The 21,491-nt window shown below is 43.4% G+C and overlaps 2 protein-coding genes across 2 annotated transcripts; both read left to right on the plus strand.

Moving 5' to 3' along the window:
- The first annotated feature begins 1,232 nt into the window (after positions 1-1,232).
- Positions 1,233-5,826, plus strand: LOC123425152 (solute carrier family 25 member 44-like). The gene is made up of 6 exons (XM_045108832.1): positions 1,233-1,571; positions 3,512-3,893; positions 4,190-4,386; positions 4,478-4,619; positions 5,135-5,294; positions 5,378-5,826. Exons 1-6 carry the CDS (start codon positions 1,483-1,485, stop codon positions 5,404-5,406), a joined length of 999 nt encoding a protein of 332 aa, XP_044964767.1. The 5' UTR covers positions 1,233-1,482; the 3' UTR covers positions 5,407-5,826.
- An 11,801-nt stretch (positions 5,827-17,627) lies between these two features.
- LOC123425153 lies at positions 17,628-19,942 on the plus strand. The gene is made up of 5 exons (XM_045108833.1): positions 17,628-17,713; positions 17,828-18,383; positions 18,596-18,832; positions 18,924-19,144; positions 19,337-19,942. Exons 1-5 carry the CDS (start codon positions 17,706-17,708, stop codon positions 19,602-19,604), a joined length of 1,290 nt encoding a protein of 429 aa, XP_044964768.1. The 5' UTR covers positions 17,628-17,705; the 3' UTR covers positions 19,605-19,942.
- Positions 19,943-21,491: the final 1,549 nt, after the last annotated feature.

Raw genomic sequence — 21,491 nt, forward strand, 5'->3', positions numbered from 1 at the left:
GGGCCTCTGCATCCATCTGTCATATACATCTCCTTCCCCGATCTCTTCCTCACAACTTCCCCGATCTCTTCCTCACAAATTCACTCCCAAACCGATCCTGGGCTCGCCTCGGGAAGATGTCCCGATGTCTGATGAGTGCGTCGGATAGGGTCGGGTCGGCCGTGCACGCCATCCCAGACGAGCTCCTCGATGCATCCTGGCGAGCGATTGCTGCTCGTCCAGGCAAGAAAAATACCAGGCATGGATCTATTGCAAACCATCGGTGTCCGGCGTCTCGCGTGCGGGTATCCAGAAGAGATCACCTAATCGATCAAGCCAGAGTGCCAGACTCAGACTCACGTACTACTAGTTCGTGCTTGCATGAATAGATCAAACCAACCCTTTACGTCCGTGTTTTTCAGCGGTGCTTCAATCTTCATTCAGTGGTCGTAGATATCGTCTTGCATACAGTAGAAGTTTCGGTCGGTGTGATCATCGTCGCCCTTGTCGCCCGTGTCCATTCGTGCTGAGCTGTCAGTGACTCAGTGTTGTGTCAAAGAGAAGTAAGAGTAGCGCTGCAACAAGATGGGGTCCTTGACATATCTCGAGACCAAGCCCAGAGCGCCGCCGCGTGCGAGTACGACCCCGCCTAGGCCTCGAGTGTCGCGCGCCAACCGAAGTGCTCTGCTGCGTTGGCTGTCATTCAGAGGGTGCTCACTATATGGCAGCAGGCTCGCCTCGGCTGCATCTCCTACCGTCGATGTATCATGTAGCCATCTCCCAAGCAGCACCTACCCTATTGACCTTGATGGATCTGACAAGAAAGGAGACATGACAAAAGGGATGGGAGCGAGGAAGAAGATAACTATCATGTGTTGACCCGCGCAACACTGAGAAAAACGAGTTCCCGGTCAGGATTGTACTTTTTCCGGTGTGCCAAACATACCTAGGGTTAGGATAGACGAGGATCAAATAGGTCAGCCTACCAACTTCAAGGATTTGGAGGTGAGGGTTTATCAGTGTCGGCCTCTACAACCTCAGGGTTAATTTCAAACTTTACCCTATGCATGATACTACTATATGATACTCCCCGTTACGACTAGGCTTAGGGGAGACCACAGTGATCTTTGACTTGCCTCTTCTGTTTCGCAGGGTACTGTAGCACCATGCCTTGAGGATCCACCTCCGCGCTACACGTGGTGTGCCGACCGAACGCTCGAAACTTCCAGCCCCCAGCTGCCCAGATGACTCGACCACGAACCCTATTTCCCCTCCAGCATTTTTCCTGCGCCGCCATTCCGGTCTCCTTCCTCCGCCCCCTTTCCCCCCCGTGCGCGTATCCGCCATAAAATCAGACCGGAAGAGCAGGCAGCAGAGCCCGCACACCCACCCACCACAGTCGACCTACCGTGCAGGACCACCGAGCCCCTCCCTCCCTTCCTCCCCTCGCCTCCTTTGCCTTCTCTCCCGCCGTCAGCTCCTCTTCCGTGCGTGTGGTGGCCGATGGCGGCTGCTGCTGCTGCGGCGGCGGACACTTCCGCGGCTTCCACGACCGGGCTCGCGCTCTCGGAGGCGAGCATCAACTGGGAGAGGTAGCCGCCCTTTCCCGAAACATACTTCTTCTTGTGCTCATTCATACCGCCACGAGGATGCCTGCGGCGTCGTGTCCCGTACTTCCGTTAACTCGTATGCTAGCTACTCGGCGACCAATACAACTCGGAGCAGTAGTTTAGCCCCAGTTCGTTTTGTTCATGGTTAAATTTTCTTGATGCGGTGCGAGATTCGGGTTTACAGTCTGGCAAATCGGGGATTCGTTGCGGTCGTGTTGGTTGAAGGGAAGCCGATTCACGAGCGCACTTTTGTCCTGGGTTATGGGAGCAGTCAGTTTGAACAGCAACGGAAATTTGGACGCGTGCCCACGCTGAAACTTTGTTGCAGGGAACGCCAACTCGGCTACGGCTTCCGCCATTTTCTGAATGGAAACAAATAGAAATGGACTGCTTGTTCAACCTCTAATGTAGTAAGTCCAGAAGAGTACTCAAGTTCAGAATCCATCCAATTTAGTGCTTACACTTTTTCTGTGCATGCAAAGTAGCTTTCAAGCACGGTTTTTTGGTATACACGGTATTCATGCTTCAGTAAATATGGTATGAAATGTTTCGCCATATGCCAAATTATTTCGGTATGTATCAAATTAACCAAAGTTGACACGAATTTAAAAGTGAGGCAACAGCTTTTTAGTTATGTTTCAACTTTGAGCAATGCAAAGTCATGAAGACAATCTTTAGCACTTCTCCATTAATCAGGAAAGCTGCATTAGAACTACGCAGCCGAATAATCGTAGCAGAACATAAGTATAATTGTTACTCTAGCCATGTTAATTTCAACTAGCAGTGACTCTGTATCAGTGAAAGAGGCAAGGATCAGCGCATCAAAAAGAATAGAAGTCTGGCTTTGGTGTCCCTAGTCCCTGTGAACTGCATTCTTATCACATCCGTGAAAGTGGCAGGGATCTGCGCAGAAAAAAACATCACCTACATCTACACATTTCATATAGTAAAAGATAGCACGGTGCCTGTGGAATGGGATGCAGTGAGGAGTCCAGGGTGCCGGAGTTGGGGGCGGAGAGGCAGCGAGCACCCAGGTCATGCGTCGGAGACTCGGAGGTGTGGCGTCGGAGGAGCGGGTGGCTAGCACGCTACCGGCTGTGGTGCCCAGCTGCTCCGGCTCGTAGTCGCTCGCTAGGGTCCTGTCTGGTGCGTGTGGTGTGGACGTGAGGCTAACTTTTTGGTGAGCCCATGTGGTGATTGGTGTTCCGTAGTTGTGGGCTGCGCTGGTAAAGACTGAAGTGCTGTGGTGGGTTGGGCTGAGCATCTAATCGGTAATTTCAGTTCTATACCCAAAATGCCAAGCTCTGTATGGTTTTTAGATTATGTACCGTACTGCAAACCAAAAACCATTTTAACCAGAAATTCAGGATCGGTTCAGTTTTTCTCGGTATGGTTTTTTGGCCCGGTTTTGAAATGTGCAGAGTTATTACTATCCCATATATCGACCATTGCAGGAGTTAGGGAACAGAAACTTACAGTTTGGGCATTTGGTATAGTGTGCTGCAAACTAGGGTTTGCCAATCTCACTTTCTTCTCAAGCTGCTATGTTCCTCATTTAGTGAGTCCACTTTATTTTATACCATTATTGTAAGAACAGCAGTGGTTGTGCCTATTCTATCGATTCTTCTTTATAAGCCTTGCAGAATCAGATGTCATCAGGAACTGGATCGGTCCTCTGTGTAGCAAATCGTATGACCATAACTAGTAGTCATAAAATCGTAGATTGTGTGTAGTCATAAAATCCTAGATTGTAGAATCACACGACAGAATTGTGATTCTGATAACATGGGATGTTATCTTGAAAGGATTATAACTGTAACTGGTAATTCCGTGTAACTATACATGTGGGGTTAGGTACATCACCAACTTGCGAGTACATATTCTTCTGATCAAAATAGCTGACCTTTTGTATAACGCTGTAGGTTGGACAAGACAAAGTTTCATGTCATTGGAGCATTCCTATTTACGGCCCAGCAAGGTGTTCTGCACCCAACAGCTGTTGTGAAGACTAGAATGCAGGTTGCCGAAGGAGGACTTTCACATATGTCTGGCTTTGTCGTTTTTAGAAAGATATTGAGGAGTGATGGCATCCCTGGTGTTTTCAGAGGATTTGGCACCAGTGCAGTTGGAGCTCTGCCTGGACGAATCTTGGCTCTAACTTCACTAGAGATGTCCAAAGAAATGGCATTTAAATACTCTGAGCATTTCGATATGTCCGACGCATCAAGGATTGCTGTTGCTAATGGTGTAGCAGGCCTAGTGTCAAGTATCTTTTCAAGTTCATATTCTGTACCCCTAGATGTGGTAAGCATCCTTTCTATTTGTTTCCAATGTCTCTGACCTCTTACAATGTTTCTAAAAGATCTTATACGTTTACAGAGGGAGTACCCTCCTATTTTCATGTAGCTCTTGCATCTTCATTTCTGTATCTGACAAGGGATGATGGTTCAGAAAACAACTTGCCATTTAGGTTATGTACACTATTGAAATATCCAAAACATCTTATAATTTGGAACGGAGGGAGTAGCATTCTGCTGAGTGGTACATTGCATTTTTCTTACTCTAGTTTACATGTTACCTTTTTGTATCTGTGCTCGTAGGTTTGTCAGAGGCTCATGGTTCAAGGATTGCCAGGGATGCAAACATATAGAGGCCCATTTGATGTGATAAATAAGGTTGTCAGGAGTGAAGGCCTCCGGGGCCTTTACCGAGGTTTTGGAATTACCCTTTTAACTCAATCACCAGCTTCTGCCCTTTGGTGGAGTTCATATGGTGGTGCTCAACATGCTATCTGGAGGTGTGCCAGCTTTACATAATAATTTCCCTTTCCTTTGTGTCTAATGTTTGTACTCGTACATCTTATTTATATTCCTGCAATCCCTATTTAGGAGCTTGGGCTACGGGATTGATACACAAAAGAAACCTTCCCATTCAGAACTTATTGCTGTGCAAGCAACAGCTGGAACAATTGCTGGAGCTTGCTCATCGATTATCACTACACCAATAGATACCATCAAGACCCGGCTTCAGGTAATTTATTATTTCCTTTCTCTTGATATGCATTTTTTCCTGTTTCGAAGGGCCACTGAATGGTTGAACCTTGGTTGTTGTCAACTTCTTTGCTGGGCATTACTTCCAATTGGGAAATGAGTTTCATCTTTACCACAGCTTCCTCTTTGAGTTCCATTGGTTCCAATCAATGGTTAAGAAAAACAGATCTGTGTATAGCCCCTCTTCTTTTTTTTGGAAAGGAAAGCGGTAAAGGGATACCCCTACAGCGTTTTGCTTTTGATAATAATAACCCAAACTCACGTCCTTAAGCACTCGAACCTGGGCTGCCGGGGACTTGCTCCTTGAACAGTCCCTCACTGGTAGGTGCAATTAGGTAGTAGAGGATCAAAATTATATGCTGTTATCATTATGGTATGAAGTGTCTGGGACATGGGATCACAGCTTACTAATGTCATCCACATGGTTGGAATCACAATAGATTTTTGTCAGAGTTCCATTGGCGACTTGTCAGGTGCTAACATGTGTTATTTCAGGTAATGGACAACTACGGGAGTGGAAGGCCATCCGTCATGAAGACTACCAGGCTGCTCCTGCGAGAGGATGGCTGGAGAGGTTTATACCGAGGGTTTGGACCACGCTTTCTTAACATGTCTCTTTGGGGTACATCAATGATTGTCACGTACGAGCTGATAAGTAAGCCCAGTTCTTGAAATTATCATCCCTGCCCTCTTTAGTCTCCCTGGTTGATTTAACTAATTTTCCTCTTAAAATTGCAGAGAGACTTTCTGTGAAACCGGAACAATGAGCCTTTTGGCTTCTGCTCTACCTAGCTGGTCCTCATTTCCGTTTTGGCCATCTAGTTAATTTCTTTTTGGTACAGGGATTGAGATGTAACACCGATCTTTAAATTCTCGATGCAAATCCCCTTATAAAGCCTAACATGTTTCCGTACGGAACTACCGGCATGTAAATACTTCCAAGTGCTGAAGGGTGATCGTTTCCGGATGAGAGCCAGAGGATCGATCTGGGTACTGGAGCACCTTGTAGTTGTCGAGCAAAAAATTCCTTGTAAGTTCTGAAGGGTGCTCGTTTCAGGATGAGAGTCAGAGGCTTGATCTGGGTACTGGACCACCTTGTAGCTGTTGAGCAAAAAAATTCGGAAAGAGAGTTTTGTGTCTTCCCATCTAAGTTAACATAGTACTACTAAAGCTTGAATTTTGCATTACTTTTGTAGCTCACTTCTTTGGATGAGATGTGGCACGTCCAAATCAATTTAATCTCATCGGTGAGGTGGTAGGCTGCAGTCTAGACCTTGTTGATTTTGGCATTCTTGTTCTAACGTTTCTTTTGGTGAAAGACACACACACACACACACACATACATATATATATATATATTGCTGTTATCTCAAGAGTACATAAGTCCATCCAAAACTGAGCTTGGAGCCACTTTATTGTATTCTTTTCCACCTGAAATCCTTAGCTAGGACGTCGTCTGAGATTTGTGGCTTTGAGTTTGATCCAAACACTGCACTGGCAATGGTGATTACACCAGTTTTTCGGCTGCTGAGTGCGGCAATCGTCACGGTCGGCTTGTTAGCGCAAGAGATAAGTTGGAAGTGGACGAGTCCTTTAGTCTTGTGTGAAATCATCTTTCTCGAGCTTCTTGGTGAGAAGCTTGTCCTCCGGGTTAGAAGTCACAAAACTGGTGTCACTATTGTGTGTGTGCGCGCTCGATCTGTAACAATAAAAGTATGTGCAGCCAAAATCGGTGTGTACATTAAGGAATGTATACATATTCTAAAATTTTGAGATGCAAAATAACTAATGATAGTATCAATATTAATCTGTTCAACAATTTTTTCTCAATGCATGAAGTTGCCAAGTCATTTAACCTTTCTTGTGACATTGTAGATCTCAGGTAGTATTTCAACTATTTCAACTCTGAAAAGCTTCTTTTGATGCCACAGTCATAGTCATAGTAAATAATATCTAATATGCAGTAGAAGTATTAGGATAACAATTTCTTTCTTTGATAAATTCAGAAATTTCCATAGCATACATTGATCCATTGGGCAAAGTCGACGTAACACTTAACTTAGAAATTATGTCATTTAACTCAGCATTAGATGAGCTATTTGAAGAGAAATAATTTGCAATAACCGTCTTTTTGTCCGGAACTATCGAATAACTTAAAGGCCGTTGAACTCATTAAAAATTCGAATATGTTTATGAATAATCCAATGTAGTTGAACCCAATAACTTTTGATTGCGGCATCATCCGAAATGAGTTTTTCAAAGTTCAAATATTGACGAGCTACCATGAGATCTACAATGCCACAAGAGATGTTAAATGCGTTGAGAAGAAGTTTTTCAATGAGATTGATATTGATACTTATTAGAGCATATCTCTTCATATGTGGTTTTGGTAATTGATGACAATTCCTATGGACTAATGGTTGCCTTAAGTTATGTTTATAGGATTTGTTCATAGGCAGTTCTTGAAGTCCATCTGTTGGGTTCAATGAGTTTATATGATGACCAAGGTGGTATTCAAGGTATTATCCAAAGAATGGTCATAGAGACACAAGGTTGATCAAGATCGTCAGACAAAGATTAAATTAAGATGATCAACACACAAAGTGTACAAGATGTACCGAGAGGGATCAAGTGATCCCATGATATGGTAAGCATTGTCCATTACGTATTTGCGTACTAACCCATGGTCTTCGTGAGAGTTCTATGTGGGGTTAGGTGTGTTTTCATGGGCTTGCGTCAAGAGAAAGATCTCATACAATCCATAGAGGATGACGTCAAGTGGTGGAGGATGGTGGCAATGGACTTGTGAAGATATGTTGAAGAGCGGCTCACCCATAATTTGTATGGGGGAGCAATCAACTAGTCTTCATCAATCCAACGCAATCAAGAAAGATGGTCCATCTTGAGGAAGCCAAGATCATCGTCATCTAGCTCAAGAGGACGAGGTGCAAGGTATAGGTTTGCCCTTGATAGGTTTTCTGTTTTAGGATAGATTGCCGTACTGTCAAGGGGGGCTCTCAAGTGAGTAGCTTGATCGTATCGTTCCTTGAGAGCTCAAACCATTTTCATCCTTGCATCATACTTTTTGGTTCTTGTTTGGTGTTTCTCTTTGTGAGTTTTAGAGCTTATGGTAATCTTCATGACAAGCTCAAGTACATCAAAAACGGAGTCCATATGCATCTTCTATGATGTTTTCGATGTTGGGAGTTTTTACCGGTCTTATTCGAAGAAGGCTTCTCACCATTTTCTTATGGGCCTTTTTCTCACTTGATTTTTATTGATATTTCTATCAAGATTGTGTTAGCCCATGTCGTTAGCTTTCCAACAAACTTGGTTTCGTTGAATTCAGAGTTCGTATGCGAAAGTTAAGGCAGTTTCTGTGGCGAGCAGTAGTACCACTTGTGCCGAGCGGTAGTACTGCTCCCACGAGCGGTAGTACCGCTCCGTCGGACTTTATTTGCACATCCTTTTTTGCCTCGGCATGGCTGGTGAACCTACCGAGCGGTAGTATCGCCCCCACGAGCGGTAGTACCGCTCCGTCGGGCTTTATTTGCGCATCCTTTTTGCCTCAGCATGGCTGGTGAACCTACCGAGCGGTAGTACCGCTCCCATGAGAGGTATTACTGCTCTGTGCGGGTTGTGAAGCATAACGGTTGGTTTTTTCCCCACCTATAAAAGGGGGTCTTCTTCCCCATTGAGCCTTATCTCTTCATCTCATGTTCTTCCCCCATTGTTGACCTTCTTCGAGCTTGCTAACTCTCAGTCCCTCCAATGATTCTTACTAGTTCTTGAGGGAAAAGAGAGAGGAGATCTAGATCCACATTTCCACCAATAACTTTCTCCTCTAAGTGAGGGGAACCCCTTTGGTTTAGATCCTGGAGTTCTTCGTGTTCTTCTTCATTCTTCCTCTCATTTCCTCCCTAGCATTAGTTGCTTTGGTGGGATTTGGGAGAGAAGGACTTGGGCACTCTGTGTGCCCTTGCCATTGCATTTGGTGCATCGGTTTGAGTTCTCCATGGTGATACGTGGAAGTGAGAAGTTGAGAAGCTTATTACCTTTGGGTACTTGGTACCCCTAGAAGCTTGGTGGTGCATCAGAGCTCAATCATTGTGGTGTAAAGCTCCGAGCAAGCGTCGGCGTCTCCAATTAAGTTGTGGATATCGCCCCGAGCATTTGTGGTCACCTCGAAGCCATATGCCATTATGGTGAAGCTTCGTGGTGTTGTTGGAAGCCTCCAATTAAGTTGTGGAGATTGCCCCAACCTTGTTTGTACGGGTTCGGTGACCGCCCTCAAGGGTCCCTTAGTGGAATCACGACATCTTGCATTGTGCGAGGGCGTGAGGAGATTATGGTGGCCTTAGTGGCATCTTGGGGAGCATTGTGCCTCCACACCGCTCCAACGGAGATTAACATCCGCAAGGGTGTGAACTTCGGGATACATCATCGTCTTCGCGTGCCTCTGTTATCTCTTACCCGAACCCTTTACTTATGCACTTTACCTTGTGATAGCCATATTGTTTCTTGTCATATATCTTGCTATCACTTAGTTGTTTATCTTGCTTAGCATAAGTTGTTGGTGCACATAGTTGAGCCTAGTTGTTTTAGGTTTTGTGCTTAACAAATTAAACATTAGTTTTATTTCGCATTTGTTCAAGCCTAAACTGTAATTATATTAAAGCGCCTATTCACCCCCCCTTTGGGCGACATCCACGTCCTTTCAATTGGTATTAGAACTAGGTATATCTTTATTAGGTTTAACCACCTAGAGAGTAAGGATGTCGACTAGGGGTTTAGGATTCACCGCCACTCTTAGTTTCGATGGCACAAATTTTGATGTTTGGGTAATTCACATGCTTAATCACTTTTGGGTCTTGGACCCAAATTTAGAGCGAATTGTAGATATGGGTTTTTCTCCTCCAGAGGATTCTCAAAATATATCTTTAGAGGATCAGAAAAACTCTTATCTCGATGCTCAAGCTTCTAATGTGCTTTTTGATGCTTTGAGCAATGTAGTTATATTTCAACTCATGCAATTCCGAGATGCTCATGAGTTGTGGACAAAGCTTCAAGATAAATATGGTACGTCCAAGATTTGTGGGAATGATTGTTCTCCCTCCATCTCTGGTAGTGTGGTCTTCTCAAGTTCATCTACTTCACCTACATGTGGATTGCCACAAGGTAATGATATGGTGAGTAGTGGAGATCATTGCAATGATGATAGTGGGCTTATTGTTGATGATCCTTCATCACTATATTATTGCAATGCTTCATCTTTGGGCGTTAACACTTTGAGCACTGTAAATGTTTTACATGCTTGTGTTGATAGTCCGTGCATATCATGTAAAAACTGCTTGACTAAATCTCGTGATGATATGCTTTCTATATCTTGTTGCCATGATAAAAATGTATCTATTTCCTCGAGTTGTTGTGCTAACAATGTAGAGGAAATCCATCAATCCATGGAACAAGATGTGGCCTTAAATGATGCTTCAAGGGATCCCACATCATCATCTATTTTTTCTCACTTTTGCCTTATGGATAATTCTTCAAAGGTATCTCCTACTTTGAATCCGAATAAATCTCATGATGATGATGTTGATGATAATGAGGATGAGGATAAAGATGAAGAGAGTGATGATATTGCATCCTTAAAAATTAAGGGTGAAATGATTTTTAAATCTCTTTATAAGAATAAACTTGCTTGTTCCAACTTCATGGAAATCATGTCTATTGCCATTGAGAGCAATAAAAATATATTGAGGAGTTTGAAGCTCATCTTTATTTGCATGAGGCCACCATTGAGAGAATGGAAGGTCATGAGCGTGATTACGCTAATGAGATCGCGGAGCTATCTCAATCTCTTGAAAATAAACAAACCATCAAGGAATCTCTTGAGGAGACCTTTGCTCTCAAATTATCTAGATTAAAGGAATATCATGATAGAGCTCTCGATGTGGCTAATGATTTTAGAACTAAAAATGATAAGCTTGAAGTTGCACATGCTAAACTCCGTGAGGACTATGAGCACCTCAAAAAATGGCTCAAGGGCTATTAAGAGTTCGCTAATCGAACTCACCGAGTCTCATGCTCAACTTGAAGCTTCATATGCTAAAGAGCTTGCCAAGTTGCCTTATCCTCTTATTGCTAATGATGATGCTTGTGCTACTAACTCTACTTCTTGTGAAGCATCCATTTTAAAGGAGAATGTTGAGCTAAGGGCTCAACTTGACTTGCTATCTAGCAATTATGGGAAATTGCAAGAAAGTCATGTAATGCTCACAAGCTCTCATCATGATCTTCTAGCATCCCATAATGTGCTAAAATTAGCTCATGAGGCTATTACTACCAAGGTAATATCAAGTGAGCCTCATGTGGACAATGGCACTACTTCTAGTCAAAATGCTATATTGCCATGTGCTAGTCCTCGTAATTCTTCTACTCATAATGTTGCTACCTCTTGTGATAAATTACTTTCCTTGCCTTGTTGCTCTAACAATGAAGCTTATACTTCCTCTAGTACTTGTGTTGATACTAACCATGTAGAGGAAATCGAAGAGCTCAAGGCCCAAGTCACTTCTTTGAAGAAAGACTTGGAAAAGAGTCATGAGGGATGTCACACCCAACAATGTCTTGTGTGGGAAAAAAATCCCCGAATGACAAAGATGGACTTGGATTCAACTCCAACAAGAAGAAGAAGTCCAAAAACTTCAAGAAGAAGGGCCAAGAACAAGTCAAGAATTCGGCCAAGATTATTTGCTTCAAGTGCAAAATTTAAGGGCACCATGTTAGATCTTGCCCACTAAAGAAGAAGCCCCAAAGTCACAAGCAACAAGGGAAGAGGCCACAAGTTCAATCACATACTCAACTACAAGTTTAAGAAAGGCCTCTTCTCAAGAAGACCCAAGCCAACACTACTCATGTTGAGAAATCAATAGGGAAGAAATTAAAGGGTAGATGTTGCTACTTATGTCGTGAGAAGGGTCACTTCGCTTCTTCTTGCACGAGAGGTAATTTATCCAACCCAATCATTATTGATGATATCTATTCTCTTGGGAAGGATAAGGTTGGCAATGTGTTTGCCAAGTTTGTTGGTACTCAAAGTGGTGTCAAGAAAAGTACCATTTGGGTTGCCAAGCCTATTGTGACTAACCTCTTAGGACCCAATGTGGTTGGGGACTAACAAGCTCTAACTTGATCAATAGGTGATTGTGGAGGACATTGGATACTTGGATACATAATGAAAAATTAAGGGGTCTTCATCATTCATATTATCTCAAGCCAAGTCATTTGTATTATCGAGTTTCTATCTTATATCCATTGTGCCTCCTTACGGTAACTTGTACTTAAACTGTTTACATTGTTAGTTACTTGCCCCTTTGCATATTGTGGTTTTGTACCTTGCATGTGTTTGTATATGTTGTGCTTCCAAATTGCTTATCTTGAGTAATCGAGTATGTGTATGTTGGTTTGCATATTATGTACATGTGAGTCTTGTATTGAGCCTTTTTGCATCTTGTTTGTATCTTTGTTGGCTCTTGTGAGAGATTAATGGGTTATCCCATTATGAGGGAGGGATGTGCTTTGCACACCTCACAATCCTATGAATGTGTATACATGGGAATACCACTTAGTATTTATATTTCAAGATTATCTAGTTTTTATGTGGTATGTCTTACTCATGAGAAATTTAAATTCTATATGGTCCATTAATTATCTCTTGTTGGTTTTAATTTGTCACTTGTTAATATTGTTGGGTTATCACATTATGGGGGAGTAATATGCTATGTGCATATTACAAGCCTAAAAAATGTATACATTTGAGGTATTGCCACTTAGTGTTGATATTGTAAATTATCTTGTTCCTAGGTGGCATGTTATCTCTACAAGTGTCATTTGCTTGCGTTTTAGGGGTAAAAGATGACGTTGGATATATTTGCCATCTACCAATTAGTATTTTGAAATACTTCTTGTCCTTGACAATTGGTATTCCCATCACGTGGTAGAAATTGCTAATCGTCTTCACATTGGATTTTGTGTTTCGTTTGTCTTCCTTGCCTCTTGTGGATCTATTTTAACATGTCTAGTGTTTTTATAGATATAGAGAAAGTGATGATCCCATCTTGTGCATTTTGTATTTAAATGCAAATTCTATATAATGCACATCCCTTGAGGGAGCTATCCTATTTTCTTTAGAACACTCTCTTTATTCGTCCATCATAAAATCTTTTGATCCCCATCAAGTGTGTTGATGGGAGGCAAGTCTTGATCTTTATGATGCTTTGTGCCATCATGAAATTTTTTTGAGGGTTCGGTTTGTTTGGAACCAAGCTCTCTTTTGGAAACTAGATACCTCGTGTTTGTTTTCCTTCAATTGGTATCTTGTTTCCTTTTATTTGGCATGTGTCAATGGATATCTCATTCCTTGAGGTATATTTTAATTCATATCCTTCAAGTGATAGTTTTTCGTTCGAGATCTTATTATCACTTGATACCTTGTCTTTTGGTGACTTATCAACTTTGTGTTGAGTTGATTCTTGAAAGCCTTGAGCATGCATATTTACTATATATAGCTTCTTTTGCATGCTTTCTTTCCTTGACCCGATATATATGGGAAACTCCACCTTTTCATAAATTGGCTAAAGTGTGCATGAAATTGAATTTCATATCTATATGAACATATTTATGTCGAGTTTGTCCTATGTATTGTTGGTTTTCTAACTCTTTTGTCCCAATGAGTTTGGGCACCATTTTGTTTGTTTGTTGTACTAGGAACAATTGGAGATGCATTGGATGCTCGGCTCACCTACAAGGAAGGTGTTGACACCGTGTGCTTAACGGAGCCAAGTTAGGATGATCAACGAACAACCATCTACTACATCAATCCAATGATGTCTCGGTAACAAGTATCTACTTCATGCATACATTCCTTGCAAGGCCCGAACATGTCTTCTCTTGGCTGAGCGGTACTACCGTCGGTAGCCACGGTACTACCGCTGGAGATGTGTTACTGCTGCACTCATGCAGTAGCAACACCGACACGGTACTATTGCATCCAGCACGATAGTATTTTTCTGCTGCCGTTGGACGAACGGTACTACCGCCCAACGGGCGGGAGTAAAATTTTATAACCGCTGGCCACGCGGTACTACCATGATGACGTACGGTACTACCGCGCCGTCGGGACCGCGACGGGTTATACCCTCTTCTCGTGGTTCTGTCTCTCTCTCCAGGTTGCATCTTGGCATGAATCTCTTGATTCATTCTTGTGGTACTTGTTTTCTTTCTCAAAGCATCCAAACGATGATGTCTTATTGCTAGTTGGGATGTCTTTGATATTCGTATGTTGGAAGTTCATATTATACAATAAGAAAATATTAGGCCATGTGCTCTGCTTCCAAGCAAAGACCTTATTGATATATTTATGACTTCATTTTGGATATCTTGTTTGTTCCTTCTTGTAACCATTTCGTGTGTACATCCTTCTTTGTGGATATATATCATCATGATTGTCTTCTACCTAGAATCTTTTACACATGAGAGAAGTTACATCACTAATTGATATCCTCTTTTCTTTCACGTCCATCATTGCATTTCCTTTTTTCGTTTTTGGTGACTTCGTGAAAGGATTTGTCTTGAGTGCGTATCTTATATTCTTGCATCTTGATGCACTCTTTGGTGGTGAAGATTATTTTTCCTCATGCTTGTCTTGCTGAGGGTTTTTCCATTTCAATTGGTATCCCTCCTCTTGACAAGGTTATTATTTCCTATCTTCACCATGGGCTGTCACAAGCGTTGGTTCTCAATTTGTTTTTTAGTAAGCCTGTGAACCCATTTTCTAGTAGTATGTGTGTGGGAAGGATATGTCTTGCACTTTGTTTCTCATTTCATCAAGACTACATTGATGAGTAATGCTCATCCTTATCTTAGTCTTCTCAAGTGATTTGCCATGACTCACACACATTATTTTGATTGAGCCTATCTTAAGTTGCTTCTTTTACATGTTGCTCAACCATTTGTTTTGTGCAAGTGATATGATTATAGTCTCATCTATCTTCTTGCACTCGTTGTGTGTTTTTATTTATTTTGGGGGAGCAACGATCCTATTTTGTGCGCTTGTATCAAATACAAAAATCTCTTATTAGTGCACAAATCATGGGGAGCTTCTCTAGTTTTGATAAAACACTCATTTGCCTTTATCATAGTATCTTTTATTCATGTGGTTCGAAGGACCATGTGATTGTTTGTTCCATATGGTATCTTTTGATTGCTTGCTTCTATTTCGTATGTGCCATACGATCCTTCTTTTTGCAATCTTTGGGTCCTCAATATAGTTTGTTTTCCTCCAACTACTTATCATTGTATTTGTGTATTTGTTTGCACTCATTTGCTGAGAAGTACACACTTCTTGGAGGACCACCTACTATATTGGCTTTCTAAACTTTTCATCCATTTTGGCAATCGACATCAATGGGGGAGAAGTTTAGAGAGTTTACTTTGGATATGTTTAGAGGGTTTTGATTTTATTGCGTAAGCATTTACATCTTGTACGCATGCATTATTGCTTTGTATGTGTGCGCTTGATTATGCTTATTTCCTTATATAAACTCTCTTGAAGTGGTTGTCATCAATTACCAAAATGGGGGAGATTGTTAGAGCATATCTCTCCATATGTGGTTTTGGTAATTGATGATAATTCCTATGGACTAATGGTTGCCTTAAGTTATATTTATAGGATTTGTCCATAGGCACTTCTTGAAGTCCATCTGTTGAGTTCAATGAGTTTATATGATGACCAAGGTGGTATTCAAGGTATTATCCAAATAATGGTCATAGAGACACAAGGTTGATCAAGATCGTGAGACAAAGAGTAAATTAAGATGATCAACACACAAAGCGTACAAGATGTACCGAGAGGGATCAAGTGATCCCATGGTATGGTAAGCATTGTCCATTATGTATTTGTGTACTAACCCATGGTCGTCGCGAGAGTTCTATGTGGGGTTAGGTGTGTTTCCATGGGCTTGCGTCAAGAGAAAGATCTCATACAACCCATGAAGGATGACGTCAAGTGGTGGAGGATGGTGGCAATGGACTTGTGAAGATATGCTGAAGAGCGGCTCACCCATAGTGTGTATGTGGGAGCAATCAATTAGTCTTCATGAAGCCAATGCAATCAAGAAAGGTGGTCCATCTTGAGGAAGCCAAGATGATCGTCATCTAGCTCAAGAGGACGAGGTGCAAGGTATTGGTTTGCCCTTGATAGGTTTTCTGTTTTAGGATAGATTGTCGTACTGTCAAGGGGGGCTCTCAAGTGAGTAGCTTGATCGTATCGTTCGTTGAGAGATCAAACCATCTGCATCCTTGCATCATACTTCTTGGTTTTTGTTTGTTGTTTCTCTTTGTGAGTTTTAGATCTTATGGTCATCTTCATGACAAGCTCGAGTACATCGAAAACGGAGTCCATATGCATCTTCTATGATGTTTTCGATGTTGGGAGTTTTTACCGGTCTTATTCGAAGAAGGGTTCACACCATTTTCTTATGGGCCTTTTTCTCACTTGCTTCTTATTGATATTTCTGTCAAGATTGTGTTAGCCCATATCGTTAGCTTTCCAACAAACTTGGTTTCGTTGAATTCGGAGTCCGTATGCGAAAGTTAAGGCAGTTTTTATGGTGAGCAGTAGTACCGCTTGTGCCGAGAGGGAGTACCACTCCCACGAGCGGTAGTACCGCTCCGTCGGACTTTATTTGCGCATCCTTTTTTCCTCGGCATGGCTGGTGAACCAACCGAGCGGTAGTACCGCTCCCACGAGCGGTAGTACCGCTCCGTGGGACTTTATTTGCGCATCCTTTTTGCCTGAGCATGGCTGGTGAACCTACCGAGCGGTAGTACCGCTCCCATGAGCGGTAGTACCGCTTTGTGCGGGGTGTGGAGTATAACGGTTGGTTTTCCCCCACCTATAAAAGGGGGTCTTCTTCCCCATTGAACCTTATCTCTTCATCTCATGTTCTTTCCCCATTGTTAACCTTCTTCGAGCTTGCTAACTCTCAATCCCTCCAATGATTCTTCTAGTTCTTGAGGGAAAAGAGAGAGGAGATCTAGATCCACATTTCCACCATTCCTTTCTCCTCTAAGTGAGGGGAACCCCTTGGGTCTAGGTCTTGGAGTTCTTCGCGTTCTTCTTAATTCTTCTCTCATTTTCCTCCCTAGCATTAGTTGCTTTGGTGAGAAATAGGGATGGCACCCGCAGGGTATGGGTACGGGTGGAGCCTCCCCATACCCTTACCCGCCCCATCTGATATTACCCATCACCCTTACCCATACCCGTCAACGGGTACAATTTTTTTCCATACCCATTACCCGACAGGATAGACTGGTACCCACGGGTAAAAGTACCTGTATTTGCAAAACATCAATTTTAAAAACTTATAGTTATAAACCGCATTGTATCATATAGTTTACAAAAATAGATTATAACTACAACACATACTTAAAAAAACAACATCATATAGTCATAAACAACAAAACATAAACATACACTTTCAGTTCATAAATTGTTGACATCGTGTAGATTGTAGAGATAATTTTGAGTTTACATAGATTTTATATGGGTACACGGGTACATGGGTATGGGTTATATGATCCCATACCCATACCCGCTCTACCCGATGGGTTTTATGTTTTTCTATTTATATACCCATGGGTGAATTTTTATCTAATACCCTTACCCTAATAGGGATTTTATCCATTGCCATCCCTAATGAGAAACAGTTTTCTTTTTTCCTTCGTTTGCTGCTCGGTATCATGGCCCATTTCCATTCCATTAGCCCATGGGCCGTGTCTTGGGCCCGCTTCTGTCTCTCAGTCGTGCTCGTCTCCCGCGGTTCGGGGGAGGAAGAGAGAGACCCGATCGATCGATCGATCTCTTCCGTGGCATCTCCTCCCTCCACCACCTCGCCCACGCGTCCATTCCTTTACCTCGCCATGACGCGCGCCGCTTCCTTGTTCCATCACTCTCGGCGGCAGCATCTAGGCAAGCGCAGCCCCCACGGCTCGGGAGAGCACGATGCGCAGGTAAGCAAGGGAAGCAAGCGCACGCATATGCTCTTTGAGGCCGCCGCCGCGCGCTGTTCATATCATTTCATTTCTCCATGGATTACGCTTTGATCTGCGCGCGCCCGCGTTCAGCTCCGAGGAGGTGGCGACGGCGGTGGGTTCAGGCGCGCCAAGTTCTTCCGGGGAGCCCTCCGGCGGCGCAGGATCGGAGGCGGCGGCGGAGGGTTCAGGCGAACCGGGATCTTCCCCGGAGCCCCCAGGCGGTGCAGTCTCGTCGGGATGCGAGGTAGGCTCGCGGCCGCACGACGCGGAGGGACACGGGGGCGCGGCGGTGCGGGTCACGGTCACGCCGATGCAGCGGTCTCCGCCTCCGGATGCATCGGCGGCGAATGGGGTGGGAGCGGGGACTTTGGCGGCACCCACGGCACCGGAGGTGAGAGCAGAGAGTGTGATGGCATCGGCGGCGCCTGAGGTGAGAGCGGCGAGTGCGGAGCCATCGGCCGCGCCTGACGTGAGATCAGTGGAGAATTGGCCTGCAACTGCGCCCGCGCACCCGCCACCGGGGCCGAGGCCGAGGCGGCGGTCGTGGTCGGGGATCCCGTGGACGAGGCTCGTGCTCGGAGGCATGCTAGTGGTGGCGGTCGGCTATGCCTTCTACAAATGGGGGCTGCCCCTTTTATCAGACAAGGTTCTTCCACCCTCCCTTCCTCGCCTTCTACTACTATACCTGTACTAGAGTGCTTAACAGCCCAACATCACATCACCGGGGCTGATGCCATCAGGATTCAGGACTCTGCTGAATTGCTCATGCTCTAGACTGTAATTTCGCTAATGTTTTTATCCCTACGGAAAGAGTCTTCAATAATCTGCCTACACGGCATGCATGATGTTGCATCGTAGGTGCTCTTGCCGATCATGCGATGGGAGGCGACATCTTTCGGGCGCCCCGTGCTGGCCATTGTGCTGGTCATTTCCATGTCCGTCTTCCCCACCGTGTTCCTTCCATCGGCCCCGTCCATGTGGTTGACAGGGATAGTATTCGGCTACGGCCTGGGCCTCTTGATCATCCTGGTCGGCACCGGCATAGGCATGTCCATACCGTTCGGGATCGGCTCGCTGTTCCTTCACCGTATTCACGTAATATTCCATCGTCTCCACTTCATTATATACATACATGTTGGTGTGCCCTGAGTTCTACTCTGCATCTGTCTCTGGATGTATTATACAGGGATGGTTGGAGAAGAAATGGCCTCAGCAGATTGCGCTGATCAAGCTGGCTGGCAGAGGGGGCTGGTTCCAGCAGTTCCGGATGGTCGCGCTGCTACGGATCTCGCCGTTCCCGTATGTGATGCTAAACTATGTTGCAGCCGTCACCCAGATCAAGTTCACCCCTTACATTTGTGGCTCGGTTGTCGGAATGGTACCTGACGCGTTGGTCAACATCTACAGGTATGGTGCACTGATTCAGAGTCCAGATATCCAACACCATACTAACTAAGATATCGACAGTTACCTTGGATTGCAGTATAAGCAGAGAGAAGAACATTCAGTTGTTCAATAGTAGTGAGTAGCTGGCCTACCAATACCAAATACTCCATCCTAACCAAGATCATTTTGCTGCCTTGTCTTTCTTTTGTGCAGTGGCCGGCTGATTCTCGCGCTGGCGGACCTGAAGTACGAGAGGCGTCGGATGACAGCAGTGGAGATAGTGTACAACGTCATCTCTGCCATCGTCGCCGTTCTTATCGGGGTTGGGTTTACGGTCTACGCGAGAAGAGCCTTGGACGGCATACAGAGCGCGGAAGGCGCGCAGCAACCCGAACCCGCTGTCGTCCCTGCCGTCCCGGCATCGGAACTCGGTGGTGATCGCCGGAGAAGTTCTAGCTCTGTACCAGCTGATGTTGTGTAGGGGCATACCGGCAAGCATTGGATTCTTCTTTAACTGGATGAAGAACTGCAATTGCTTCAAAGATCCACCCAAGATTTACAGAATGTTGTGCACTCTGCTGAGGCACTTGTGTTGGTTGGGTGTGAAAGGTCAAGACTTCGTCGGTTCTTCTAACCTGGGACAATGTGGATTTAGTACCTGACTCTGACTGGCTTTATTTAGTTGGAAAGACAAAACATGACGACGGTCGCGATAGCTTCTCATAAGCATTTCTTCCATTTTGTGTATATTACAGCTAGTTAGAAAGATCTGTTTCTTGGGAAATAACAGAGGAGTCTTAATTGGATTAGTAAAGAAAGATGGACAACACCACCAGCTAATCACCATTCTAATGAAAAAACAGTGTTGCTTTACTAATCAGATTACTTCAAAAAAGCATTGCGATGCTCCGGCCAAATCCCTCTTTCTTCCTCATGCATGCATACATGCATGAAATGATGTCATCAAAATTTCATTTGATGTTTAATATTCAAAAAGTTTTATCATCAAGATTTCCTTTGATGTTTGAAATTCAAAAAGTTTTATCTACAAAACCATTAATTCAATCGATGATTCGCTTTCATCATTGACTTTCTCGCGACGAGTTCTTCGAAACTAGATCCCATGTCGACATGTTCCATCAACTATTTTTTTCTGTTCATACTTGCCACATTTTTTGACCCACTTGTCATATTATTAACAACTTACTTGTCTGAGAAAAATAACTTAATTGTCACTTTTTAATGTTGATTCGTACAAAGCCTTGTAGCAGTTTTCATTATACATGATATAAAAGTATGTCATAGGTTGTGTTTTCCAATTTAAATATGCCAACTTGTCATATTTATACATAACTTTGTCAGAAAACTATTTTCTGTGCTTGTTAGTTTAACAATGCCGAGTTGTCATATTTACAAACGATGATAAAAAAGACTTCTTGTAATCACCGGTTTTAAATATGTTGAGTTGTCATATTTTTGCGCGCAATCATCTAAAAAAAGTTGTTTGTGTTTACCAGTTTGATTATGTCGAGATGTCATATTTATACACAATTTTCAAAAATATGACGATTAAGTTATTTTTTATCAGACAAGTAAGTTCTTACTAATATGACAAGTGCAACAAATGTGATAAGTACGAGTAAAAAAAGTTATCGAAACAGGTCGACATGGGATCTAGTTTTGAAGATTTCTCAAAACAAAGTCAATGGCGAAAACAGATCACCGATCAAATTAACGGTTTAAGAGATAAAAGTTTTTGAATTCCTGTCATTTAGAGAGAATCTAATGACATTATTAGATGCATGCATGACAAAAAAAAGATGGGTTTGGCTGCACTGTAGCACCGTGTTGTTTCGGGGATAAAAAAATTACATCACCTAATCATGCGTCAATAAGTTACATATGACTTTAAAAAAAATCAGACATGATGGAGAGTCGCCGCATGGGAAAGCAGCTGTGCATACGCTACTGATTAGATTTTTCCAAGAAAGATTGTTTGTGACCGTTGCTTCTCTAGTATCCTCCCTCGTACATGAATATTTTACTGTTCCTTGCAGACTCCAGGGTTTGCTGATTGGAACTGAAATTCCATGTTTGCTAGCTACTGAAAACGGAGAGGCGTTGGCTGTGAACATCTGCGTGAGGCCGTGGTGCATCCCAGAAATTCATAGCGCGCGCACGGACGTGCTCGTGCCATTACGTGACGTAATTTTTCTGACCGGGCTTTTCCCCTTTCCATTATAGAAATAACGGAAATATAATGTCTTTTCGAACCAGAATCAGAAAAGCTAGGGAAAGGAAAGAAGCGAGTTTGGAACAATACTAGAAAACCCACCGTATGCGCCTGTCATCAGGAACACAGACTATG

Source organism: Hordeum vulgare, chromosome 2H, assembly GCF_904849725.1.
Source record: "Hordeum vulgare subsp. vulgare chromosome 2H, MorexV3_pseudomolecules_assembly, whole genome shotgun sequence".
Lineage (NCBI taxonomy): Eukaryota > Viridiplantae > Streptophyta > Magnoliopsida > Poales > Poaceae > Hordeum > Hordeum vulgare.

Excerpts from the sequence above, each read along its gene's own strand:
- LOC123425152 (XM_045108832.1), top strand. The coding sequence starts at position 1,483 with ATGGCGGCTGCTGCTGCTGCGGCGGCGGACACTTCCGCGGCTTCCACG. Across the intron at positions 1,572-3,511 it reads GCGAGCATCAACTGGGAGAG|GTTGGACAAGACAAAGTTTC; the intron begins GTAGCCGCCCTT and ends ATAACGCTGTAG. Across the intron at positions 4,387-4,477 it reads GCTCAACATGCTATCTGGAG|GAGCTTGGGCTACGGGATTG; the intron begins GTGTGCCAGCTT and ends ATCCCTATTTAG.
- LOC123425153 (XM_045108833.1), top strand. Across the intron at positions 18,384-18,595 it reads TGCCCCTTTTATCAGACAAG|GTGCTCTTGCCGATCATGCG; the intron begins GTTCTTCCACCC and ends GTTGCATCGTAG. Across the intron at positions 19,145-19,336 it reads GCGTTGGTCAACATCTACAG|TGGCCGGCTGATTCTCGCGC; the intron begins GTATGGTGCACT and ends TCTTTTGTGCAG.